Source organism: Sitophilus oryzae, unplaced genomic scaffold (assembly GCF_002938485.1).
Source record: "Sitophilus oryzae breed Bouriz unplaced genomic scaffold, Soryzae_2.0 scaffold_1903_pilon_pilon, whole genome shotgun sequence".
NCBI lineage: Eukaryota > Metazoa > Arthropoda > Insecta > Coleoptera > Curculionidae > Sitophilus > Sitophilus oryzae.
Window position 1 is genome coordinate 176,508 of NW_022146617.1, and position 25,649 is coordinate 202,156.

At 33.2% G+C, this 25,649-nt stretch overlaps 1 protein-coding gene across 1 annotated transcript; it reads right to left on the minus strand.

Moving 5' to 3' along the window:
- Positions 1-1,533: 1,533 nt before the first annotated feature.
- On the minus strand, positions 1,534-25,234 carry LOC115883462 (homeobox protein zampogna-like). The gene is made up of 3 exons (XM_030901825.1): positions 24,980-25,234; positions 6,778-7,040; positions 1,534-1,932 (listed from the first exon to the last, which is right to left on the minus strand). Exons 1-3 carry the CDS (start codon positions 25,155-25,157, stop codon positions 1,534-1,536), a joined length of 840 nt encoding a protein of 279 aa, XP_030757685.1. The 5' UTR covers positions 25,158-25,234.
- Between the last annotated feature and the right edge of the window lie 415 nt (positions 25,235-25,649).

A 25,649-nucleotide genomic window follows, 5' to 3' on the forward strand; every position in this document is an offset into this window, starting at 1 on the left:
AATGTAAAAACATACCGAGGGTATCGTTTAAAAATCAAAAATTGTAGTCATTTCCGGTGAAACAGGAAGTGACCAAAAACAATTGAATACGTCAATCAATCCTAATTTCTTTCATATATTACCCTGCCAAATATCTTTTTTTTATCTGAGAAAATAAAAATGTTATAGGGGTGAGCCACTTTTGAGACTCACCCGGTATAGGTATTATAAAAATTGTGTTGAAATGTACAGCTTGTTATACAGAAATGTTGAACAAATATAAAATATACAATAGTATAGTAAAGCAGTATAAGAGTATATCTGTAGTCAGTTCGGATAGTACTGAAGAACGAAAAAAAAAATATTTACAAAAAAATGCAAGACAAAGTTTCCTTAAACAGTGTCAACAAAAGTGTAGTAATTTATTTTGTTTTCCAAAATGTGTACGGTGAAACCTCTATAGATGCATCTACATAAGCATGTTAAATATTATATTTCTATGTGGAGACAATATGCACTTTGTTAATAGGTAAGAATATTGTACAAACACAAAAACTTTTGCAAAATACTCTCATTTATTCTTTTTTAATTGGGTTATATACTTATAATTTCACAAACAATAATATATCTATATTTTATTTTAGTTTCATATACCTTTCAATACAAATGTTCTAATAGAATAATGAAACTCGTGTAATAATTCTAAAATATACTTTTTTTCTTAGTACAAAAATACAAAATGATAAGTAACATGACGAGTAAAAATGTATACGTATTGTTAACATTATTTAGTTTTAACTCATTTCTTTATTTCTGATTTAAAAGGTTTTCAAGAAAAGCATTTTAGCAAGGGGTGTATCACTTGGTTAAAAAATGTAGGTACATGTACTGCCAAAGTATCATTTTACTGCTAAGTGACTGCCAATGACTGCGAAGAAGACTGCCTACGTCTGCCATATAATTATAGTCGACTGATGCCAACGACTGCCAGCCATTTAGTACCAAAAAAAAATGTACAAGTAATTCCAACAGTGAGACGCCCCTCGCATTTAGTAATTTCTGATACATGTACACATGCATATCACAAAACATTGTTTCTCTGATATACTAAATCAAATAGAAAATTACCATTGCGGAAATAGTGAAAAAAAAGAAAATTCTAAATCGGAGAGTTCAATAGAATCAAAATCAATCATTGAGTAATGAATATTTTTATGGATATTTTTCTCAAATCACTTGATATTCCTTCCTATTTCTAATAGTCCCTGTGCTTTTGACCTAATCGTCAGCTGTCACTGAATGTGGAAAACTTTGGTAATTATTTCGGGAATCTATCAAGTAGATTAATATTTTATTTTTGGTTATTTCCGACTGACTACAGAAACATATTTAGTGAGTGTGTATAAAATAGAGTAATATCCGATTAATCTAGTGCAGAAAAAATAGTCGACAAAAGTGAGCATTTTGTTCCTTTGGGTATAGCGTCTTTGGTATCATACTAAATAACAAAAAAAACACCTAATTCTAATATTGCTAATTTTGATATAGTACATCTCAATTCTGTTCCCGACTTTCCGATGCTACGTCATCATCTTGTTGACTTAAACTACCAAAAAGCGACGGATGGTAATAATTAAAGTAAGGAAACAATTGTACTTGACTAGAGTATTGCTGACATAAACTCAACATCGACTCCTGTAACATTTTCGGATATTTCTGTCCCATAGATTTATTGAGCTGATCGTATACAAAGAACTCGTTCTTTCCAGCTTCTGGAAAGTAGCTGGGTTTTTGATATAGAGTTGGTTTTTGTTGAAGGAAGATGGGAATGTCGTCTTTAACTAATACTTTGACTGCGACCTTCCTGGCGTTGGAGTTGAGTAAGTTAGATTCTTGCATTTGGAGCTGTTTCCGCTTGGTCTTGTATCGTCGGTTCTGGTACCATATTTTAACCTGCAAAAAATATAATTTGTTAATTTCCTAAATGTATTTATTTTCATTAATATAGGATAATAATAAAGGAAATGTATAATATTTAATACTCTCTTTATACAAGTCCTTTGGAGTTATTTATCCTAGAAAAAATTATCTTGGTCGAAAGCAATAGAAAAATGAAATGCTATAACCATAAATGCAACTGATACCAAATGAATTTCAAATTTATTTTAATTTAAGTTACATAACCTTTCGGTCAGTCAGACTGACTGCCAAGTTAGACCAATATCAACCGCCAGAGCAAACCGGATTCAGATCAAGTTAAGATTAAATTGTTCAAATGTCATATAATAATGGCGGCAGCTCTCATGGAATTGAGCGATCAGAAAATTATCATAAATCATTTTTTTTCAAATGGAAACTCCCTTTTTTTATTTCACTAGTGAAAAGGTTTTTCGTTACTTTTTAACTATATGTTCGTCTACCTAAAATAAATCGTTTTTAAGTTATTTAAGATTCAGTTTGAAAACGTATATTTTTCTTGATTTTATCTAGCTTCCTTTGACATTAAGTGTCAAACAGTCAGACAATTTATTTCCATCTGTCAGAAAACGAATTATTTGAATTTCCTATATAATAAATACTGCCTGCCTTAAGAGTTTAAAAAGTGTATTTATAAAAATAAATCTCGTATTTTCCCTCTTTAGTGATATCTAATAGTTATTAATAGATATTAATTATTAATAATAACCGTATGATAGAAAAAAAACGGCGCAAAATTGGCTTGGAAATGATTATCGATAACATACTGCTTTTTGAACAAAGTGTCACAATATGACATGGCCAGATCAATTGTTTTCAATATCACTTGACGTTCATGGTCGTAGGCTACTCTTGAAAATGAAGCAAAATATACGCTTTAAAACTGAATCTTAAATAACTTAAAAACGATTTATTTTAGGTATAGGAACATGTATAGTCAAAAAGTTGACGAAACGAATTGAACAGCCTTTTCCCTAGTCAAATAAAAAAGTGGGTTTCGATTTGAAAAAATGATTTACTTATGATTTATTTACATGATCATTTTTTAATCGCTCAATTCCATGACAGCTGCGGCCATGCATTATATGACATTCGAACAATTTAATTTTTGAAATAGATAGCCACATGTCTTGTCCTGTCAACTTGTCACCTGTCTGTGGTAATCACTAAAATTGATGTTTAGACTGTTTAGACTATAAACATATTTTCGCCAGGCAGTTTTTTTCGTCCAAAAATTTTAAATAATTTTTTTTCTCAAAAACGGTTAATGTCAGGTATTGAATGTTTAATATAAAAATTCATAAAAATTTACAGAGAATTTAAGTATGTTATAAAAAATGGTGACACCTATTTAAATTAAAAAAGTTGCTATATTGAAAATATTTTTAATCGATAGATCTCGTTGTAAAACAATGATGTGCAAAAAATCTCCGATCTAGATATTGTAGTTGTCTAGAAACTTCTAATGTACGCTCAGTCTGGGACACCCTGTGTATTAACCAATATCAAATAGAAGAGACAACTGCTTATAAGTAGGTACCTGGGACCGAAATACATGTAAGCCGCGATAACCAAACTTACAAGCTCAACAGACGAATAGGACTGACTTGGGCCGCCTATGGACGATTGAAATACATTTTCAAAGGGGTACTTCCGATATGTTTGAACAGAAAGGTATTCAGTGCGAACTACCTGTTAGAACGTATGGTGCGGAGACCCTAACATTAACCAAGAAAACAGTAAGCAAAATCAGAATAACGCAAAGAGCAATGGAAAGATGTTGGAGCTATCTCTGAGAGACAAAGTACCGAATATCGAAGTACGGGGGGTGGGGGGAGACAGAACAAAAGCCATGGATGCCATGGAAAAAATAAGTACCTACTTTGAAATGGAATTTGGCAGGGCATATTGCATATTGCAAATGGAGACCACGACATGATGCATTCAGGAGTACAGGGGATCCTCCAACCAACTGTAAGTAATAAAACAAAGTAAATGGATGCAAATAGCTTAAGATAGGGAGTTATGGAAGCAAACGAGAGAGGTCTGCGTCCAGCCGTGGACTTTAGTGGCTGGTTAATGATGATGATGATGACGATGAACCTTTTGGTCAGTGTATTACTGATCGTTTTACTGAGCTTATATATTAGAGCATTCTATTCACCCGTGAAAAAGTTGGATGCAGTCAAGCGCGAGACATGGCAGCATCGGCGGTCCATTTGATAAATGGTGGCCAGATTGTGTAAATTTTCATACTTGAATTACTAAAGGTTTTTGTTTGATAGAAAAGAGGCTTTTATAAATTTACATTTTTTCCAAAGTTCCCTGTGGACAACCTGCCTGATCTTTTCTGATGTTCCTTTTACATATGAAATAGCCAAGAAAAAGAGAGCATTTTCCTCAGGGTGGTGCGCCAAACGGTCAGTTTTATAATTTGATATAATTTTGTCCAGGGATGTCTCAGAAAAACCATAATGAAGTAAATCCGTTTTAATGTTATTTATTTCAGTAATTAATGATGATTGCGCATTGCATACTTATGGTGTTAGTTCGATGATATAAAGTTTTAACTATTTCTTAGTTGCCTGAGAATAGTTTGACTAAAAACTTAAATACCGCCTCGTATGTAGTGGCAATAGTTGTCCAATTTCTACTGACAAGAACATCTACTGTTCAATTTGCGAAGTTTGAAACTTTCGTCACATATATTGTCATTCTCTCTCTAATCCATATTTATCGCATGAAATGGAAATTTTGCGTCAAAAACGTAAGTCACCGTCATTGCGTATAACGGATACTACTTCCATGTCTAATGTGCACAAATAGAAAAGGGTAAACATCGTATTTGTATTTGTACTCTGAGTAAAATTCATATAAATTTGATCCACAAAATCAAAAGAGTTGCTTATATTACATTTAGACTTACACGTACATTGCCACTTGCGACCAAATTGAGATTCTTAGCAGCACGATTTTTTATGTGGTAAGAAGTAAGGAAATAAACAAAAATAAAGTTCCAATTAGTAATGTTCATAAATTAGAATATTGAGAAAGTAAGCATATGGGTAGTTTTAGCAAATTTTTACTCTTTGGCTATAATTTGTATATTTTACAGTATACAAATTGTTCAATATGAATTTGTAAGGCATGCAACAGGCCCCTCAAACGTGTTCCGTCGAACACGTTTGAACACCGGTAGTTACTATCAAGTATACCTGTAACCGCAGAGAGTTGTATATTGGAGAGACAAAACGTTCTCTAAATCTACGACTTAACAAACACAACATGTAAAAAGGGGTGACAGTATGAAGTCAGATACCGCAGACCATGTGTGGTCCAAACAGCACAATATAAAGTGGTAGCTCGGGTTGGCCAGAAGGAACCTCGTTGGAAAAAATGTAATTTTAAAGAAGCCGTTTTTATATCTACCAACAATAACATCTTTAGTAATGTAAGTATACCAACTTTCACAATTTGGCCATCACTTATGAAAGTGACCAATGCTGGAAACATCAGCGGAGAACCTCGCGCTTGACTGCACAGCAGCGGCGTGCGGTCCATGGAAGCGGGGAAAGCACCGCTTGCCTAAACTTTTTAAAGATAAAAAATTAAATAGTTAAACGTTAATAATACTGTTATTTTATAACAAAAGATTAATTTAATTTGTTAAAATTATTTATTTGAAGCTTTATATAAACGTAGTAAATTTAATGAGCCTTTTCCTGCATGGATGCGCGCCTGGAAATCGCCGCCGGTCGCCTATCCCTCCTTCATGTAGGTGTTATTGACCTCGAACGCAAACGACAAATTTAAGCCAGAAAATCGCGCACAGTTGCTAGCCACGGCAGCGTTCTTTCGGCCGCCTTCCTCGACTTTCAATTTATCGAGACGGGTTCGCTTGCGATTTTATAGGTAATATTGTATTTTTTTGGATTTAACTTACCTAGTGTTTACTGTTTCGTTTGTAATGGCGGGTCAAAGAGGTCTGCTGCTAGCGTGGACAATAATTTAGACTGTGTTTGTGTTGTATGTGTGTTATTAAAAAAGGGATTTTCTAGTCGGAACTTCCAAGAAAAAAGTGACATTATTAAGTCTGGTAGGCCAACGGTTCCTATCAATTTGGAGACCAGAGTGGAGAATTCGGTAAAAAAATTCACTAGACATTTTCATTTTGGGTTTTACGACAAATATGAGTGGTTAACCGGCTGCAATAAATTATCCAAATTATTTTGTTGGCCCTGTTTACTTTTTAATATAAGTGAGAAGACTACAACTGATATTGGGGATAACTGTATAATAACTGGGGGACAAACTATTGGGAATAACTGTAGCCGGGATTACAGATTTAAATAATTTTCACAAAAATGTAAAAAGGCATGTCAATAGTAAAGGATATTTAATTGCTACTATAAAAGAAAAATCTTTTGGAACAATTCGAATTGAACATAGTTTGGATAATCAATGAAAAATTAGTAGCAAACTGCATAATGAACGGGTCAAAAAAAGTCAAATGCATCGGGTCAAGTGCTTCGGAAAATTAATTTAAAATATCGTATTTTAACTATTATAACTTTATGTGTTTTTGTTTGTTTAACAATTTTCGATAGAATTTTAATCGAACAATGGAATTAGCCTCGGAATTTTCAAAGGTAAGTTTTTTAAGAAAATGTAAAAGTAGAGATACAATATAGTTAATTTCTACACTACCAAGTTCTCAAAAAAATTTATTATTATTAAAAAAACACACCACAATTGCTTCCATATTTCAAAAACGACTATGAATCTCAAAGATAAAACAGTCTCTCATAAATCTCAACTCACCTGCGTCTCCGTCAACTTCAACGCGGCCGCCAAGTCGGCCCGTTCCGGCCCGCTCAGATACCGCTGCTGGCTGAAGCGACGCTCCAGCTCGAACACCTGCGCGTGCGTGAACGCCGCCCGCGATCTCTTCTTTCGTCCGGCGCCTCCGGAGTCGCGCCCGGACTCGTCCGAGGCCGCGGCGGTGCAGCGATTGGTCGAGGCCGCGGGAGGTGGCGAAGAGTAACTAGGCGGCGAAGGCGAGCGGGGGCTGGTAGACGGCGAGTCTGGAATGAAAAGAGGAGGGGGTGAATGAGAGTGTTAAAAGGGCCCTACACGCAACGATATCTGAGAAATTTGAACTGTAGTCTTTCGATTCGGTCCAAATCTTAACGTGTAGTGGCGGCTTCGATAAAGATCTCATCGAAGAGATAAGATCTACGATAAAAAATGTTTATACCTATGTGGGAGATTCATTTCTCCAAAAAATCCTATATGGGTATTTCGCCACTGCAAGAAAATCTACAAAATAAAATAGTTATTTTTTGTAAACACTTCTGCGTTAACCCAAACGGACACCACTTGTCAGAAGTTAGATATACAAACTTGCTTAACGAACAAAAAAATGCTTAACGTTTCGGAAAGTTTATTTCTTTCCGTCGTCGGAAGCAAAAAAAAATACAAAGAATAAAGAAAAAACTATTTAAAATGTTTAAATTCAACTATTCGAGAACACTTTAGTTTTTTAAAACAGATACGTCTACAAAAACCGTTGACGTTCTGTTAAAATGACATTATATCCAGTTAAACTTCAAAATTGAAAATTACTACCTGACATTTTCTTACTAAGGTAAAACCAAAAAGACCCAAACTTTGTTTATGATTATTTTTAAATTGTTACGTTATGTTCTTTAGAATCAAAGAAGCGTCTAACATCTACAGGTGCATGAGCATGAGCAATACATTTATTTTTATTATATTGTATTAAAAAAGCCTCTTTTATTTTTCTTTTAGAGGCTATCGCTTCTTTCATTATAATTTTGGCGTTATTAAAATTTATTCTGTGCCCTGTATCCCATGAATGCTGACAAATCTTAGATTTGTGAAAATCTCACTTTCTTAAATAATCTTTATGTTCTTTAATTAGAACATTTAAGGGCCTAGATGTTTCACCAATGTAAAATTTATCGCATTCACATGCTATTTTGTATATTATATTACATTTTTTGTTTGTTGTTCTGTATTCATTGGTTTAGTATATGATAAAATAGATCTAAGTGTATTTTGTGTTTTTAAAGATGTTCATCAGAATTGTTTACAAAAAATAACTATTTTATTTTGTAGATTTTCTTGCAGTGGCGAAATACCCATATAGGATTTTTTGGAAAGATCTGTGATCTTTCAACATGCTGAATGTTTTTAATTGCAAAGACTAGAGATTTTGCAGCAACTGTACTAGGCTACTATTGACTTGCAATCTAGTATTGACTGACAAAATTATCTTTTATAGAATCTGAACGTATAATGTGAAGAAACCGCTATCGATTTGGTCTTGAGAGTCCATTTCACTAGTCAGAAAAAGTAGCAAAATAAGCGTTCGGCATTTAATGTTTTCTGTAAAACTGGCTAGGTATTTTACAGAAAATAAGAAGGAAATTAAAGATAAAAGATTATACTATATCCGTATTGTAACACATTTTTAGACAACTTCTTTATTTTTAAGATTTTGAAGGTCAAACATCAACAAAATATTCCTTACGTTTGGACTAAATTTTCTCGAAAATAAAGACAATTTAAAATTCCGTTACAATATGGAAATAGATTGAAGTTTTGTGATTATAGTGATATATAATTCATATGGTTTTGTAACAAATTGCTCGCTATTTTATGGCAAATGCTGAAGCTCTGCAAACCTTAAACAAGCCTTAATCAAAGCACGTTTGGAATTTTGGGTGTGGCTTAACACTTAACACGACAGGATCGGGCTAAGCCTTAGGCAGATTTCTGAAATATAATATATATTTTCTTCGGCCACACACTAGCTTTACCCGATCCCTGAGAGCGACCCGAACTGTACAGCGTAATAGACTTTTAAGACCTCAACTATGCGATTTGGTATGCAGATCAAATCATTGCGTGGGCCCTACACATAACGATTTGATCTTTCGTCGAGTCGACCGGTCCGAAGCAGTGCGCGGGGTTTTGCCGAACACTCTGATGATTACATTTATTTTTGTGTATACCAAAATCTGCCGATAACTCTTAGTCAAGTCAACCACTCCGAGTCGATTCAGCGTGCGTCCTTCCTAAGGCTGCTGACAAACCAGCATATGTCTACCTATACATGCCTATACATTTGTAAACTCGTCTAGTAGAGTTTGTCAAACACAAACTAGCAGCCCACAAATCCGTATATACATGTCGCAGTTGTATACACACGTAAGCTGTGAAACAATTCTATGAACATGCAAACTAAGCATGTACATTACATGCTTAGTTGCTTACGAATTCTTGTATTCCCACGAAGTTATAAAACTTGTGCTAGAAACATGTGTAAGTTTATTTGAATACACACTAAAACAAAGCGCAAATCGCAACGTGCTAGTTTGCAGGACATAAATATCTGAACAAATGTATGCTGATCTTTGGGAACTATGTAGTTGATAACAAACCTATTAAATAAAAAAAAACTAAAAAATTTATGCAGTTCTATGGAGAACTTCTTTTAGTTCTGAGAAGTTCATCAGAACTTCATCAGAACAAATTTTAAAAATAAAAATGCTGAAATGGATTAGAGTAACCACTGAGCAAAATTATATGAATCCTTTTTTTGTCGCCGCACATAAGACTAATAGGCCAGTGCAAATAATTTTGAATTTGCAAAAATTTTTAGAAAGCTGCGACCATTGAAAATAGTTAGCATTAGTAACCCTTATTAACATAAGGTGTGTGCGTCATCAAAAAAGATCTGCCGCCATCTTGAATTTTGGTACTTTTTGGGGAAAAATGTTTTGGGAAAAACCGTGCGTTCTAGTGAAGAACTCCAAGAGATAAAAATTAAAGAGAATAAAAAACTCTATTAGCATCAATAAAAAATAGTTTATTATCCTAATGCAGTGACGTACAAAATTTTTTGGAAAATCGAGCAATTTTTAAAAGGAATCACCGAAATGCAAATTACTAATTATTTAAGCTTATTAACAAATAACATGAATATTTAGCATCAATTCAACTAAAATACAATCTTTGTGACATTTTCAAGAAATATTTATTGATTGTTTAATAATATTTCAAAATTAACAAAAATTGTAAAAGCTATCCTTTACTAAATACATGTGTACTAATAATGTACGAAAGCAGCCTCCACCTTGTCCCGGTTGGAGCTATTTGCATTTAAACCAAAGTTTCTTTGTTACCATTTTGTAAACAACTTGTTTTTAAAAATATATACAGTGACAGTTTGAAAAATTAGGCTACAGGTTGGAAGAAAAAAATAAAATGTAAAGTACTCGCGAATGTCTTTTTGACATAAATATCATTTACGATCTTAACACTTTTTCATTATGATAAATACATTATAAATATACCCCTACAAATTGAATAACAATAATTCAAATTATGACCATTTTAATAAAAATGTGTTACCAACTTGTAACCTAACTTTTCAAACTGTCATCTCTAGAAAAAAATTAACTTTACAATTTTATTCGATTTGTTCTTCATCGACCGATATTTGTTTGTTGTAGCAAGAAATACCATTACAGTTACCACACAAGCTTGAACATGACATATTGGATTTTAAACATGTACATAGTTTATTACATCCAGATTTGCAATTACAGTAAATCATTTTCAATACAAATTCTGGTGCCACTGCGTTTGACATTGTTTTTGGAACTAAGGTATCCGTTTTTTTAGTCCATCCCCATTCTGTTGCCTCTTTTCCGTTATTTAGCCAATACTGAATACTGCATTTGTAAATGATATATAATAATGATTTTCAGCTGCGTTAGCTGTTGGAGGTAAGGTAGCTAAATCAAAATTTTTACTAAGTACCTGACGAGATCTAAGGGTTTTATATTTATAATACCTCAACTGATCTAAATCTTTTCTATGTCGACCATATAATGAAAATAAGAATGTATTTCCAGCTTCGACTAGCTCAGATTTTTGTGCTGCAGGATCTAAAAGAACGGATGTAATTTGTCGCAGTTGAGGATCTTTTTGCAACGTTTTGAAAGTCGCCAGTTTACCTTTTTTAAACAAGCACGAGGTTGTATCACATCCTGATATAGCATGTGCAAATAAGATTGAATGCTTCATGTTACCAATCTTGTTCTGCATATTACCGATGTCCGATGTCAGTTACTCTAGGAGGTTTGGACGATTTTCCAGGCCGAAGCATAAAAATAGAATTTTTTGTCCGATAATGCAGTAATAAAACTAACAAATCAGTATCTGTAGCCTAATTTTTCAAACTGTCACTGTATTTTTAAAAACAAGTTGTTTATAAAATGGTAACAAAAAGACCTTGGTTGCAAAGTGCAAATAGCCCCGACCGGGACAAGGTGGAGGCATCTTTCGCACATTATAGTACACATGTATTTAGTAAAGAATACACTTTTACAATTTTTGTTAATTTTGAAATATTATTAAACCACCAATAAATATTTCTTGGAAATGTCACAAGGATTGTACTTTAGTTGAATTGATGCTAAATATCAATGTTATTTGTTAATAAGCTTAAAAAATTAGTAATTTGCATTTCGGTGATTCCTTTTAAAAATTGTTCGATTTTCCAAATTTTTTTTATTGATTCTGATTTTTTTATTCTCTTTAATTTTTACCTCTTGAAATTTTTCGCTATAACGCACCGTTTTCAAGTTATTTACATTTATTCCCAAACAGTACAAAAATTCAAGATGGCGGCCGATTTTTTTTGATGACGCACACATCGGACAAATGGGGACTTTTAGTATGTTAATAAGGGTTACTAATGCTAACTATTTTCAATAGTCGCAGCTTTCTAAAAATGTTTGCAATTTCAACATGGTAAATGTCATAACTGCACTGGGTTATAAGTTATATTAGCACAACAATGTCCTGTTTTGAAGACGATATTAAAAAGTGTGCGTAAAAATCAATATACGTCAATATATTATAAATTGTTAAGAATTTAACGAACGAATAATTTTCCTCCAACAATTATATTTTTTGGGTATATTTTTTCTATTTGTGGGCATACTCCAATTCATGTGGTCAATTCAATGATCAAATTTATTCAAGGCAGTACCGTATCCACCATAAATATAATTTACTGTGTAGGTAAGAGGTTGCACTTTCTAACCCACAATCCTAAACCTTGGACCGTGTAACTAAGAAACCATAAGCCATTCCTTTATAAGTCGTTTAGTCTATTTTTATTATTTCGTTTTTTTCACTTCAATTTTTTTGCTCTCAAATTATGGATTGAGGGGTATCCAGAATATCATCAAATGAGCCATGTTATTGGAGAGATGCTCTGCGAGAAGCCATTTATAATAGACTGCATAAGGTCGGTCTACAAACAAAACACACAAAAAAAGTCCAAAGACTAATAATATTTTAATGTATTTTTCCTGAATAGGTAAGGCTATTATGGAGTTAGGAATAAGTATGGAATAAATATGAAAATAATTTAAAAATTAAACTAATATACTTGTAATTCCCTTAAAGGACATAATGACTTTTTCCAGAAAATAACTTTATATATAACTATTTTTTTTAATTGGGTTAGCACCGAAAAATTATTATTTGCATGGTTTGATATTAATTGTTCTAATTTTTTATGCCTGTTTTAGTCAGTTGCGTTGTCGTTGTTTTCAACCATTATTTCATATTTATTTTTTTTATTGATTTCTACCAAATAAAAAAATGTTGTTTATTTAAAACTAGAGCATTCCCAATGAGAGAAGATGATTTAGATAGACAACATTCAAACAATGACAGAAAACACTATCTTCTATTTTGAATTAAAATGATAGAAGACAACTGCCACTGTCATATATTTTTTCTTTCATCTGATAAATTATAGTTACTCTAAAAAGCTAAAAGAACATCAGCTCCCATAACTGAGCCTAGCTTCAGAATAAAATTTAGTTATTTTCTATTATTATTAAGTTTTGATTAATTATCCATCCACTGATTAGACGAAAACGGATCTAATGAAACGAAGCAAAAAAGTATGATTTCTTGACTACAACCTCTTAGTGACTTTGACAACCTGTAAAGCATTTATATGGTGTCTCTTGATTCTATAGAGGGATATTTCAAGAATACAACCGATATAGTGTATACCATTATGTTTTCTCTACATTTTTATTATTGTAAAGAATAATAAATAAATATCTACCTAAAATTCTAATAATTCTAAATGAAAGTGTTCCACTAGTAAAAGAAATAGCAACTGACTAAAATATATCATCATTAAGTAGAGGAAATTTCCATTTCGTACCACCTGAAGTGGTAAGTACTTGTGACGTTCTTCAGAGCGTTCAAACATTAACGTAATACTTATACTAAAAATAAAACACTAAACGTAACTTAAACTATGTTTTTAATATGATATCGAATAAGCTGTAGAGTGAATTGCCCTCTTCAAGCCAATATATGTACTTCACATGTTAAGAAAAAGTACTACATAAAGTAACGGGAAAGAAAACACATTTGAAGCTTTTTCATTTAATTTATTTGTGCAAAATAACATGTGCGATATTTCATTAAATAAAGTGACTAAGATAAAAAAAATAGTTACCGAAATTTAATAATGTAATAAACGTATCTATTTGCTCAAACGATTTAAAAGATTTTATAAATTTTTACCTCTTTTGCTACATAAATAATAGGTACTATAGATATAGAGCAATAAAATATCAAAAAATGTATCTAACAAACTTACTATTTTGTTAAAGCAAAGTAAATTATTATTGTACCCTGTAGTAGCAACATACTCAATAGTATAGCTCTTGAAATCTGTGAGGTGCTTCAAGATTCATATCAATGAAATTACTACATCTGCCTTAAATACCCTGGGTTTCCTATGTCGAATTAGGAAGAATTTTTCTATCCCCAAGTATTTGGAATCACTGTACTACATTGCTCAGATCTAGATTGGAGTATGCATCCTACCTAAGGGGTTTGTCTGCAACATTGAGAAGTTGAAGACAGTATTCAGCATAAGTTTTTGAAGTTTCCCTCTATTAAAATAGATGGAATTTATTCTCTTCAAGGTGTTGAATGTGAGCATAGTTTTACAGGGGTAGCGAGGCGGGCTATATATATATATATATATATATATATATATATATATATATATATATATATATATATATATATATATATATATATATATATATGTCGAAAAAAGATCACAAAACTTATATATGCCGACCACACCTTAATTCTTGTTTGCTCAGAGGAAGAACTGGTTCAAATAATGAGAAGGCTGAGTAAGATTAGTGCAGAACATGGCCTTATGTTGAACAAAAAAAACGCAAATTATGATAATAGACTGAAATCCTACTAATATCATGGGGATTGATGATTTTGAAAACCTCGGATCCCTCATAATAACCAGAGGTGTTGTGACGGAAAAATCAAACGCGTAAACTGGCAATAGCTAGTAACTCATCAATGAAATTTACTCGAATATGGAAAGAGTCTGCAATATCCCAGCGCAAAGAATTACAACTAAGTATTAACACATTTTTTTCCTATCGCTAATTATGCACCTGGACTACAACTAGAGAAGACATCAAAAGAGAAGAGAAGAAAAATAGATGCTTTTGAAATGTGGACCTACAGAAAGACGCCGTGGTCAAAGAATACCTATAGAAGCTCAAGAAATTAGGCAACTAAAAGAAAATAAAGTCCTGCTACTCTGTGTGCCTGGTCACCAAGGGATAGAATGCAATGAAAAAGCAAATGATCTAGCTAGAAAAGGAGCGAACACTCCACTAACTGGACTAGAACCGTTCTGTTTTCCAAGCGGGAACCAACTGAAAGCGGAAATGAAGAATCTGGAAAACTCCATCCGTAACCTGGAATGGATGTCCTCCAACGGTCTAAGACACTCGAAAAAGTTCCTGAAAACTTACGACCGAGAAAAATCAAACGTTTTCCTTGATTTATGTAAAAACGTTCTTCGGATTGTCACGGGGTTTCTAACAGGACACTGCCTCCTCAACGAATACCTCAGTAGGCTGAAGCTGAGAAACAACGGAGAATGCAGATTCTGTGGGGAAACTTGGGAAACGCCAGAACACCTTATCATTGAGTGCGCCGAGACGACGACCATTCATGCCATGAACTTTGGTACGGCTGATGTCGAAGATGGACGGCTGGCCTCTGTGGAGCCCTCTCAGATACTGGCTTTTGTTAAAGCCCTGAGACTGTATAATGAGTTATAACAAAGCAAATCAAGCAAAATAAACCAGGCTATACCTTAGGTACTTTGGGCGCATTTCGAGAAGAATAGATGGAGTGGAAAAACTCATCATCGAAGAAAATGTTAATGGCAAATGACTAGGAAAGAGATCTCCGACGTGCTGGGTGGACCAAACTAAAAATGTTATTGATCACGGTCTGCAAAAAGCTTCAATAGCAGCACAGAAAGATACACAGGTATGGAGGACAAGGATCTGCGCAACTGAGACATAATTTTCATAAAAGAAATAGGTCTGAATAAACTTTTAGTTTTAGGGAAATTATAGTGAAACCAGTATTTTGTTATTATAGATATGGTCATAGAAGAAATATAAAAATATAATAATAGTGGAGTGCCCAGATACTTTTACCTAGGAATTCAATTACTGTGAATGTATTAATGTGAAACCTTCTGTATTGTGTTTTATAGATAAAATACTAAAATGTTTACCCATTTTTTTTCGTTGCTTTTAATTTTTTATATTAGTAATTTTAATAAATTCTTAGTTATTTCCGTTCTTAAATCTTTGATTTTTTTTATTTATTTTTTCTAAGTAAATTTATTGAAATAAATGAATCTAGTGGATTCAATTCAATTCAATTCAAAATGTCTTTATTAGGTATATATAAACAATTGTATACAAATTAAAATAATAACGATGGCCGACGTGCGACGTTCACATTTGTGCTCTTCCACGCAACCATCAAAAAAAAATATGTAAAAAAAGAGTAGTAAAATGAATAATCAAGTTATTACAGAAATATGATTAAAAGACCTACATTATTCAATAATTAATTACAAAATATATATAAAAAAATAAGGTAATATGAAAGAAGTGAGAAAAAAAATTGAACATAAGTTCAAATAGTCTTTCAACACACGCTCTCCCAACACATAGCCCGTTACTCTCGTTTTAAGACTGAATGCCAGAAGGGTGTCCGAAATGGATAAGCTGTACCAAAGAATATTATAGTTTTAAGAACTCTCGTGTGGAAGCTTTAGTGATTTGTCACACGGTGGCGCTTTTGAACATAATCGAAGCCTGAAAATGCTAATATTTTAAATTTTGAGGACTACGCGCGGCGATATTTCGTACGGTGTTGCCAAAACATATTTTATTTCTCGATATTTAAAGAAATATGTATTGATTATATATTTCGTATTCGTTAGTACATGAGGCATCCTAAGGCTATAAAAACGTAGCTATGAAAATAAAATTTTAGATTTTTAATTTTTTTGTACCTTCTAATAAAAATTACTTCTATTCCAATAAAAAATTAACTAGTATGATTATGTGTTATCTGTGCTAGTATTAGGAAACTGGAGTGTGAATACGGAGAATATTAATTCGTTCTCTAAGATGAGCACTACTAAGTAATTTTTTAAAATTCGACCCATAAGAGGGTGTAATTAGATAAAGGGGTGTAATTATACAAAAAAAATATGTACCTACTAGGAGTATGAACTTTTGCACAGATGTGGCGCATTTGAACATTGATAAGCGATTTTTGGAAATGTATAGCCTAAGGGTAGTGAAACTGGGGGGTGAAATTTTGTACAAAAAATGTTAGTTCTAGGAGTATGAAATTTTGTACAGGGTTTCCTTAAGTGACGAAAGTGAGTACCCAGAAGCTAATTTTTGACATTCATCCCCTAGAAATAAGGGATGAAAATTTGTACAAAAGTTTGTTACAATCGGTTTTAGAAGTATGAAATTCTGCACAGACGTTCCTTATGTAACGTAATTTAGCACTAAGTAGCACTTTTGGAAATTCGCCCTCTAAGGGTGTGAAATGAGGGGTGAACGTTCTGAAACAATTCTGTTGAAGGAATATGAAAATTTGCACAGAGTTTCCTTATGTAGCGTAATTGAATAATTAGAGTGATTTTTGGAATTCATTCCTTAAGGGGGTAAAACTAGGGGTGAAAATTTGTATAATTTTTTATGTAAAATCCGTTCTAGGACTAGGAGACTGAAATTCTGTTCAGAGGTCCCTTAAATGATGAAAGTGAGTACCTAGAAACGAATTTTAGGCATGCGTCCCCTAAAAAATAAGGGATGAAAATTTGTACAAAAATTTGTTAAAATCGGTTTTAGAAGTATGAATTTTGCAGACGTTCCTTATGTAACGTAATTTAGCACTAAGAAGCAATTTTTGGAAATTCGCCCTCTAAGGGTGTGAAATGAGGGGTGACCGTTCTGAAACAATTCTGTTGAAGGAATATGAAAATTTGCACAGAGGTTCCTTATGTAGCGTAATTGAATAATAGAGTGATTTTTGGAATTCATTCCTTAAGGGGGTAAAACTAGGGGTGAAAATTTGTATAATTTTTTATGTAAAATCCGTTCTAGGACTAGGAGTATGAAATTCTGTTCAGAGGTCCCTTAAATGATGAAAGTGAGTACCTAGACGAGAATTTTAGGCATGCATCCCCTAAAAAATAAGGGATGAAAATTTGTACAAAAATTTGTTAAAATCGGTTTTAGAAGTATGAATTTTGCAGACGTTCCTTATGTAACCTAATTTAGCACTAAGAAGCAATTTTTGGAAATTCGCCCTCTAAGGGTGTGAAATGAGGGGTTGAACGTTCTGGAACAATAAATTCTGCTTAAGGAATGTGAGAATTTGCACAGAGGTTTATTATGTAGCGTAATTGAATAATTAGAGCGATTTTTGGAATTCATTCCTTAAGGGGATAAAACTAAGGGTAAAAATTTGTATAATTTTTATAAAATCCGTTCTAGGACTAGGAGTATGCAATTTTGTACAGAGGTCCCATAAGTGATGAAAGTGAGTACCCAGAAGAAAATTTTGGACATGCACCCGCTAAAAAATAAGCACTCCCTATAAAACAATTAAAATAAAAAAAATTGTCTAAAAAATAAAAAAAATGTTGGGGTGGACCACTCTTATCACTTAGGGGTATAAAAAATAGATAACCTGGGAATAGGTTGTGACCAAACCAGACCTACTGAATATACATATAAAATTTTATCAAAATCGGTCTAGCCGTTTCGGGGATGGTAACAAAAAATTTAAAAAAAACAACCCCTATTAAAAAATAGGGGATGATGGTAGAACGGTGAAAATTTTGGGTTCTTTGTATTTTTTAATGCCAAATAAAAAAAATATTTTTTTTTTTCACAAAATAAAAAAATGGGGGTGGACTACCCTTATCACTTAAGGGTATAAAAAATATATAACTACCTATTCTCAGACCTACTGAATATACATATAAAATTTCATCAAAATCGGTTAAGCCGTTCCGGAGGAGTACGGTAACCAAAACGGGAATTATATAGATAATATTATATGAAAACTGCGGAGTGCGGAGAGCGGAGAGCGGAAAGACTGATTATAGCAATAGATGAAATTTAAAACTATAATTTAAAACTATAATTTAAAATTATTCAAGAAAGTACACACAAAACAAGGCCTTTGCTTTTGGTCCTAGTCAGCAGATCTAGTAAGTTCTGATCCCGAAGCAGGCCTTTTTGGCATCAGATTTGCTTCATTTAGTCTTCTTATATATAGTCCGTTAGCTAATATCTACGTTCCTTAGATACAATTCATTATAAAATTGAAAAACTGGCAAACGGCGGTTTCTTAGCGATAAACTTACAAAAAGTCGATCGTCTCGATTAGAATTTCTCAAACGAAGGTTACTGACGTGGTCATAATTCAAAAGCCACTTGGTATACTCTACTATTAACTAATAAATATAAAGCATTTCATTTGAAAAACTAAAACTTAAGTGTAAAAATAGGTATATTTGACTCAACCTGTATATTTATAAAAATATTTTTGAAATGTGAACTATACTTAAAGACATAATTTGTAAAAGGTTCAGAGTGAAAATCTCAAATAGGATTCCTGATACAGAGCTTTTTCGGAACACGGAGCCATCTTGTATGGATGCATTTGTATATGTGTGTTTATTTAAATATAAAGTGAGAGGCAACGAATTTATATGGGTAAACTTTGTAATATATCTTATTAACAATAGAATGCAAAAAGTTTTATAAAAATTCGTTCACAGTAAATTAATTCCGAGGTTTGTATCCCATAAGGGCTTAAAGCACTCCACTATAAATATCAATTAAAATTTCTAAAAATTATTAATAACAAAATAATAACAATGATAACTTTTTTACTATAGATACTCCTGCCAACACAAAACCCGTAAGAATCATTACCTCTAATAGCTTTTTCGATCATGCAGAAAGTCCATTATTATAGTTCCTCATTATAATACGGTCGATGTTGATCCATGTCGCTAATGTGTCCGATCTGAGGAAAAAGTAGCTTTTGTTGGTATAGAAACGGCGGCAATTACGAAAATTGAGTAACAGAAGTGTCAAAAGCTTTTAGCTTAAAAGCAGCTCGCGAGGATCCGGTGGTAGTCGGTGTCGTACACCGATTTTATAATAATAGCGGTCACGCCAAATCGCGGCCTTTGGCGGATGGTGGCGTGAAAAATTTGTCGAAGCACGTCATTTGTGGATTTCTTTAAATTATTTTTCTATATATAGTGTGATATAAGGCGAAAACAATACATGACAAGGAATATAACCTTGAGTTACAATAAAACAGACACATATACTCGTATAAAATAGGGCTAAAAGCTTAAAAGACTCATGGCTTAATTAGTTATATTGTTCCACTTATTTTTGTCCTTCGCTTTTGTTCTCCATCTATTAACTTCTATCCTTGTCAAGTCCTCTTCAACGTCTTTTTTTATCTGGTACTTAACTCTTGTTTTAGCCATACTTCCAATATGTCCTAGCCATATCAGTCTTGGTGCTCTTGCTACTCACGTTATACTCAGTTTAATATAGTTTTCTTTATTTCTTCGTTTGTTCTTCTGGTCCACATGTTGTCTATCTCTTTTTCTCCAAAAATCTTTGTCAGTATTTTCCTTTCCCAGAGCTCGAGTTTCGAATATTCCGTCGCATTGAACGTCTACATTTCATATGCATATACTACTATTGGTCGTACCATTGTTTGTCATACATTCTGCCTGTAATATTATGTCTAAGTATCGTCTTTTCACCAAAAATCTTTGTCAGTATTTTCCTTTCCCAGAGCTGCAGCTTCGGATTTTCCGTTACATTGAACCTCTACGATTCACATGCATATACTACTATTGGTCGTACCATTGTTTGTCATACATTCTGCCTGTAACATGGTGTCTATCTTCTTTTCTCCAAAAATCTTTGCTAGTATTAGTCGTACAATTAGTCTTTACTATTGGTCGTACCACGGTTTGTCATACATTCTGCCTTTTAAACTTCTAGAAATGTTTTTGCTCTTAATAATTTTCTGTAGTAATGTTACTGTCATTATTGTTAAGTGCCTGACAAAGCCCACTATATTGGAGCGAAACGTCGCATAAAAAAAGTTTCCATCTTTCAATTTAATAAAAAAAAACTCATACCCAAGAAAAGGAAAAAAGATATATGGATATAATCTAAAAGTTTAAGAAAAAAGAAAAAAAAAACATGTAGAAAGTGCGTCTAGTAAAAATCTATTAAATAATGCAAGACTTGCAAGAGTCTTAGATCGTACAAGATCAAGTCGATTAAATCAATCAAATAGATATCATATTAATTTAACAAATCCGCTTATTAAGCAGTAATCTATACAACATCTATACAACATTCTATACAATTCTCGAATTGATAATTTATATTATACGGGGTGAGTTTGCAAGTGCAAATATTTTCAGAGCTGGTAGATTGTGACAAAAGAAACATATTTTATCTTTACCGTTTTTCAAATAAATCCAAAATAACCTAGTTATTTTTTTTAAGAAACATCCTGTAACTCTAAATATGTTTATAGGAACTTTTTTCATATTTTTTGATGAGGAACCAATGAGTACTTATTTAAAACTTTCGCAAGTTAATAATTTTACAATTTTTTAAAGGTTACTATTTATTATGGTACGTATACATTGGTGCGCTGCGCCGCGAACGCGCAGCGCGCGCGCAGAGCGTTGGCCGCGCGTTGCTTTTATTGTTTTAACGAACATCCTGCGATCCATAGAAATCCCGCGAACATTCGTTTCATCGTTAATCATGTCTCTATCGTCCGAGAAGAACTACGCAATTTCAGTGATGAGTAGTGCGACTCTTTAAACCCTCCATTAATAAACAATATTCAAAGAAAATACACATACTGATAAATGCGCGCGGTGTCTTCACCGGCCGTCCCAATTGAACAACGAACATAGAAAGCGGAGAGTCGAAAAACCGACTGGAGATGGTTTGCTGCTAGCTGTTTGCGCGCAGAGCTCGCGCAACTTGAAAACATGTACCAATGTAGAGGCGAATCGGTGCGCGCATGCCGCGCGCCAACGTATACGTACCATTAGACTTGGCTCAAGGCAAATTGATATTTTAAAATAAAAAAAAAAAAACAACGCTTTATTGTACAAAAGCCAAAACAGCTTCATCGACAAAGCAAAACAAAAAAAGCACAAAAACAAATATACAAATAATACAAAAAATACAAAAAATGTCATACAATACAAATCAATTCAAAAAAAAATTACGTCATAAAATTACAAATAAAACATATATGGACATTGCAGAACACAGGCGTATCTAGAAAATTTTACAAAAGGAAAACTGTAAATGGATAAAATCATGTTATAATAACATAAAATCAAGAGTTATAAAATATTAAATACTAGACCTTTAACCAGTGTGTGAGATGATCAAAATATTAAAATTAAAATTCTAAATTGTTCATGATTAAACATCAACAAAAAAGTCGTTTACCGCATATAGGGCTCTCTCCAGTAAGTATGATTTCAGAGCTTTGCGAAATGCGGGAAAGAATGAAAGTGACTTGATATTCGAAGGCAAATGATTGTACATTTTCTTGGCATTGTACAGTATTGAGCCCTTAACTAGTTCTGAGCTCGGGGTTGGCAGATAAATATCGTGCTCCGCATTCCTAAGTGGATAGTTGTGAGAAGGCCTTTCCGGAATAGAGAATATGTGCTTGCGGATTAAGCAAACGGATTCAAAAATGAATAAGGAAGGAAGAGTCAGTATTTTGAAATTTTTAAAGAAATTCTGGCAGTGAGTTCTACTGTTTAGTCCCAATAAGTATCGAACTGCTCTCTTTTGAAGTTTGAAAATACGATCAAATTTTGTCGCGCAGCAAGTACCCCAGAATGGAAGGGCATAACGAAGATGCGACTCAAAAAGGGCATAATAGACCATTCTAGAAGTTGATGAGTTAAGTTCCTGTGACACTGATCTTAGCGCGAAACAGGCAGATCTTAGTTTCTTTGATAAGGCTTCGATGTGCAAGTCCCATTTTAAAGAGTTGTCCACAACAAGTCCTAAGAATCTCACAGAGTCCACGACGTCAATAGTGGTGTTATTAAGTACAAAAGGTTGTATAGTACTTTTATATGACAAAACTTTAGTTTTTGGAAGGTTGAGGCATAGGAGATTAGAATCGCACCAAGATTTAATGGTTCGTAAGTCACTGGATATAGTATCATATAGTGGGGAGTATTAATATACTACCCCTAAAATCTTTGCACTTATTTAAGACTCTCCTTGTATATTTTTATATTTATAAACTCAATTTTTTACGTTTTTTACGTTTTACCCCCAAACCTAAAGTTGTTAATTTTTTATATTCTATAGGTATCATTTTATTATGAAAAAAGTGATGAATTTTTGCAGATGAACTAAAAAGTAAACTATCAAGAAAAAACATGCACCTAAATGATAGAATTATTTTCAAATTCCTTGCTTTTTGAATATATTCCACAGAACGCTCCAAATTTTCACCAAAATAACAACATTTTTTGTTTCCTCGTATAATTGACAGATGGGAACTTTCATTTTTAATTTAAAAATATATACTTAAAAGTCAAATAATTTAGCTACAAATTGCTTAAAAGATCATCAAAATCGTTCCACTAGAACACAATATACACTGTGTCAATTTTAAAACTTCCCACCTTTAATATCTTTCTTGTAGTTAAAAATATGAAAAATCGGTAAGACACGTCAATTTTATTTGTAAGGGGGGCACTTTAAATGAATATTTTTAGCCTTTTTCTTTCAACCCCAGAGGAGGGTAGATGTCACCCTTACAATCTTCAATGGGAATGGGGGTCAAGTGGCACATCATTTTAAAGGGCGTTTAATTCTCTTTGCAGTGGTATCCTACTTTGTTGCTTTTTTGTCCAGAGGTTTCCGAATAATCGCGTTTCAAAGTTGCAGAAACAATTATACCTCATCTCAATACCTGCATTGAGATCTTGGTTTTCAGGCTAGTGTTTACACAAAAATCATTGCAGTGGGTCTCCTTGTAGTGCAAATAATTGGAAGATTAGATGGCAACATGGACGTAACCATTACATTTTTCTAGGGGGGTCGAAATACTAATATACAGAAAACATCATAAACATTAACGTTTCTTTCCACAAATTCGATTATTGGAGTGGCCCTTTTTACTCCTATTATTGAAGGAAACTTGACAGGTAATCTGTATCTTAGTATGCTTCAAGAGACTATTGATCCCCTTATTACACAAGAGCTAGAAACTAAAATTGATGCCGCTGGAAATCCAGTTTTACAGGAGGATTTGTTAATATTCCAGAAGAACAGTGCTCCACCTCATTATTTTTTTCCGGGGTACATGGATTGGCAGATGGGGACGAATTGAATAGTCTCCAAGATCACCGGATTTAACACCCTTAGATTTCTTTCTTCGAGGATATCTTAAATCCATTGTTTATAAAATACAACCTACAGATATTGATGATCTTAAAAAGACGAATTACAGTTGAATACCGGTCAACTCCCGGTGAAGTTTTCCGAAATGTTAGGGAGGAGTTTGAAAACAGATTTTATTATTGTTTACAGGAAAATGGACAACATTTTGAACAACTTATAAGATAGGACGTAAGTGGTGTAACCTAATCTTCTAATTATTTGCACTACAAGGAGATCCATTGCAATAATTTTTGTGTAAACACTAGCCTGAAACCCAAAATCTCAATGCAGGCATATGTAATTGTTTCTGCAACTTTGAAACGCGATTATTCGGAAACGTCTGGACAAAAAGCAACAAAGTAGGATACCACTGAAAAGAGAATTAAACGCCCTTTAAAACGATGTGCCACTTGACTCCCATTCCCGTTGAAGATTGTAAGGGTGACATCTAACCCTCCTAGGGGCTAAATATATTCATTTCTGCAAGAAAAATATTAAGGTCGGGAAGTTTTAAAATTGACACAGTGTATAAAATTTTAAAATACATCAAAATTTTAATGTGTCGGTGAGTGAAGATGTTTAGCAATTAAATCACATAGATGATAAGGTTACTAAAATCATGTTTCTAATAAACAACATGGTTCATGTAAAGAATTGTCTTTTTATTATAGTTAACTGTATCCAATATTATTGAATTTATTTGGAAAGATCGTCTTACCCAGAAATGGTAACTATTTTAACCTTATTCGTTATTAAAATATGTGAAATGAATATCAATATAATACTAAAAAGAAGAAATTCTCCATTAAATACGAGGACACGGATTCGTTCGAACATTTTTTGTCGAACAATCTGTGATAAGGCAAATTAAAAATAAAAACAAATAGAAAAATATATAAACAAACCAACCCTCTAAAAATTTATTATTGCTATTTTGAGTTTACAAAATAATCATATCATCAATATTATTGTTAATTGTTAAAAAACAATGCAATTAAAATATAATTTACCTAGATTTGTTCGATGAACTTTGGACATGTCCAGTGCAGACTCTTGCAGTTCCTCGTCGTCTTCAACTTTCTGTCCACATTTCTGATTCAAAATATCGTTTATAGAAAACGGCGTCACCGACACGGCAGAACATCGTTCACCTTTAGAAGTAAATTGACACACACCATCTTCTTCCATTATTAATTTCCCTAATTTTATAAAAGTCTCTAACGCGACGTAAGAGCTCTAAAACTATTAGAACTCTTTTGCTTTTCTTTGAGCGACGTCTGTAATAGAACTAGTGGACCGGCCTCAATGAAACGACTCGACACACCAGTCGCGTGGGCTAAGTAAATCACGGTCTGACAGCTCTCGCTCTAAGCCACGCGTTTCAGCATTTTTCCTCTTTGTCTGTCAACATATTTTAAGCCGGCCGGGGGGTGGAGCTTAAGGAATCGAAGAAAATCTGTCGTATCGTCAAGAAAAGTTTTGATTATTTCCCTAATGACTTCCATTTAGTAGATTATTTTTAGTGATTTTGTAAGGATAGGAGAGTCTCGGCCCACAATCGGCACCGTTTCGTTGATTGGTTTGGGTCGAATGAGGCGAAATTGTTTATTGGCCAGTCGTTTTCGATTTCTTGCGAATTATGTTTTTATTGCCGGATCGTTACGGTTCTTTGGATATACG

Bases quoted from the DNA above. Each gene is read 5' to 3' on its own strand.
- LOC115883462 (XM_030901825.1), bottom strand. From the start codon at position 25,157: ATGGAAGAAGATGGTGTGTGTCAATTTACTTCTAAAGGTGAACGATGT. The intron at 7,041-24,979 runs GTAAATTATATT...TTTTCATTCCAG, and splicing joins AGTTCATCGAACAAATCTAG to ACTCGCCGTCTACCAGCCCC. The intron at 1,933-6,777 runs GTGAGTTGAGAT...TATTTTTTGCAG, and splicing joins TGAAGTTGACGGAGACGCAG to GTTAAAATATGGTACCAGAA.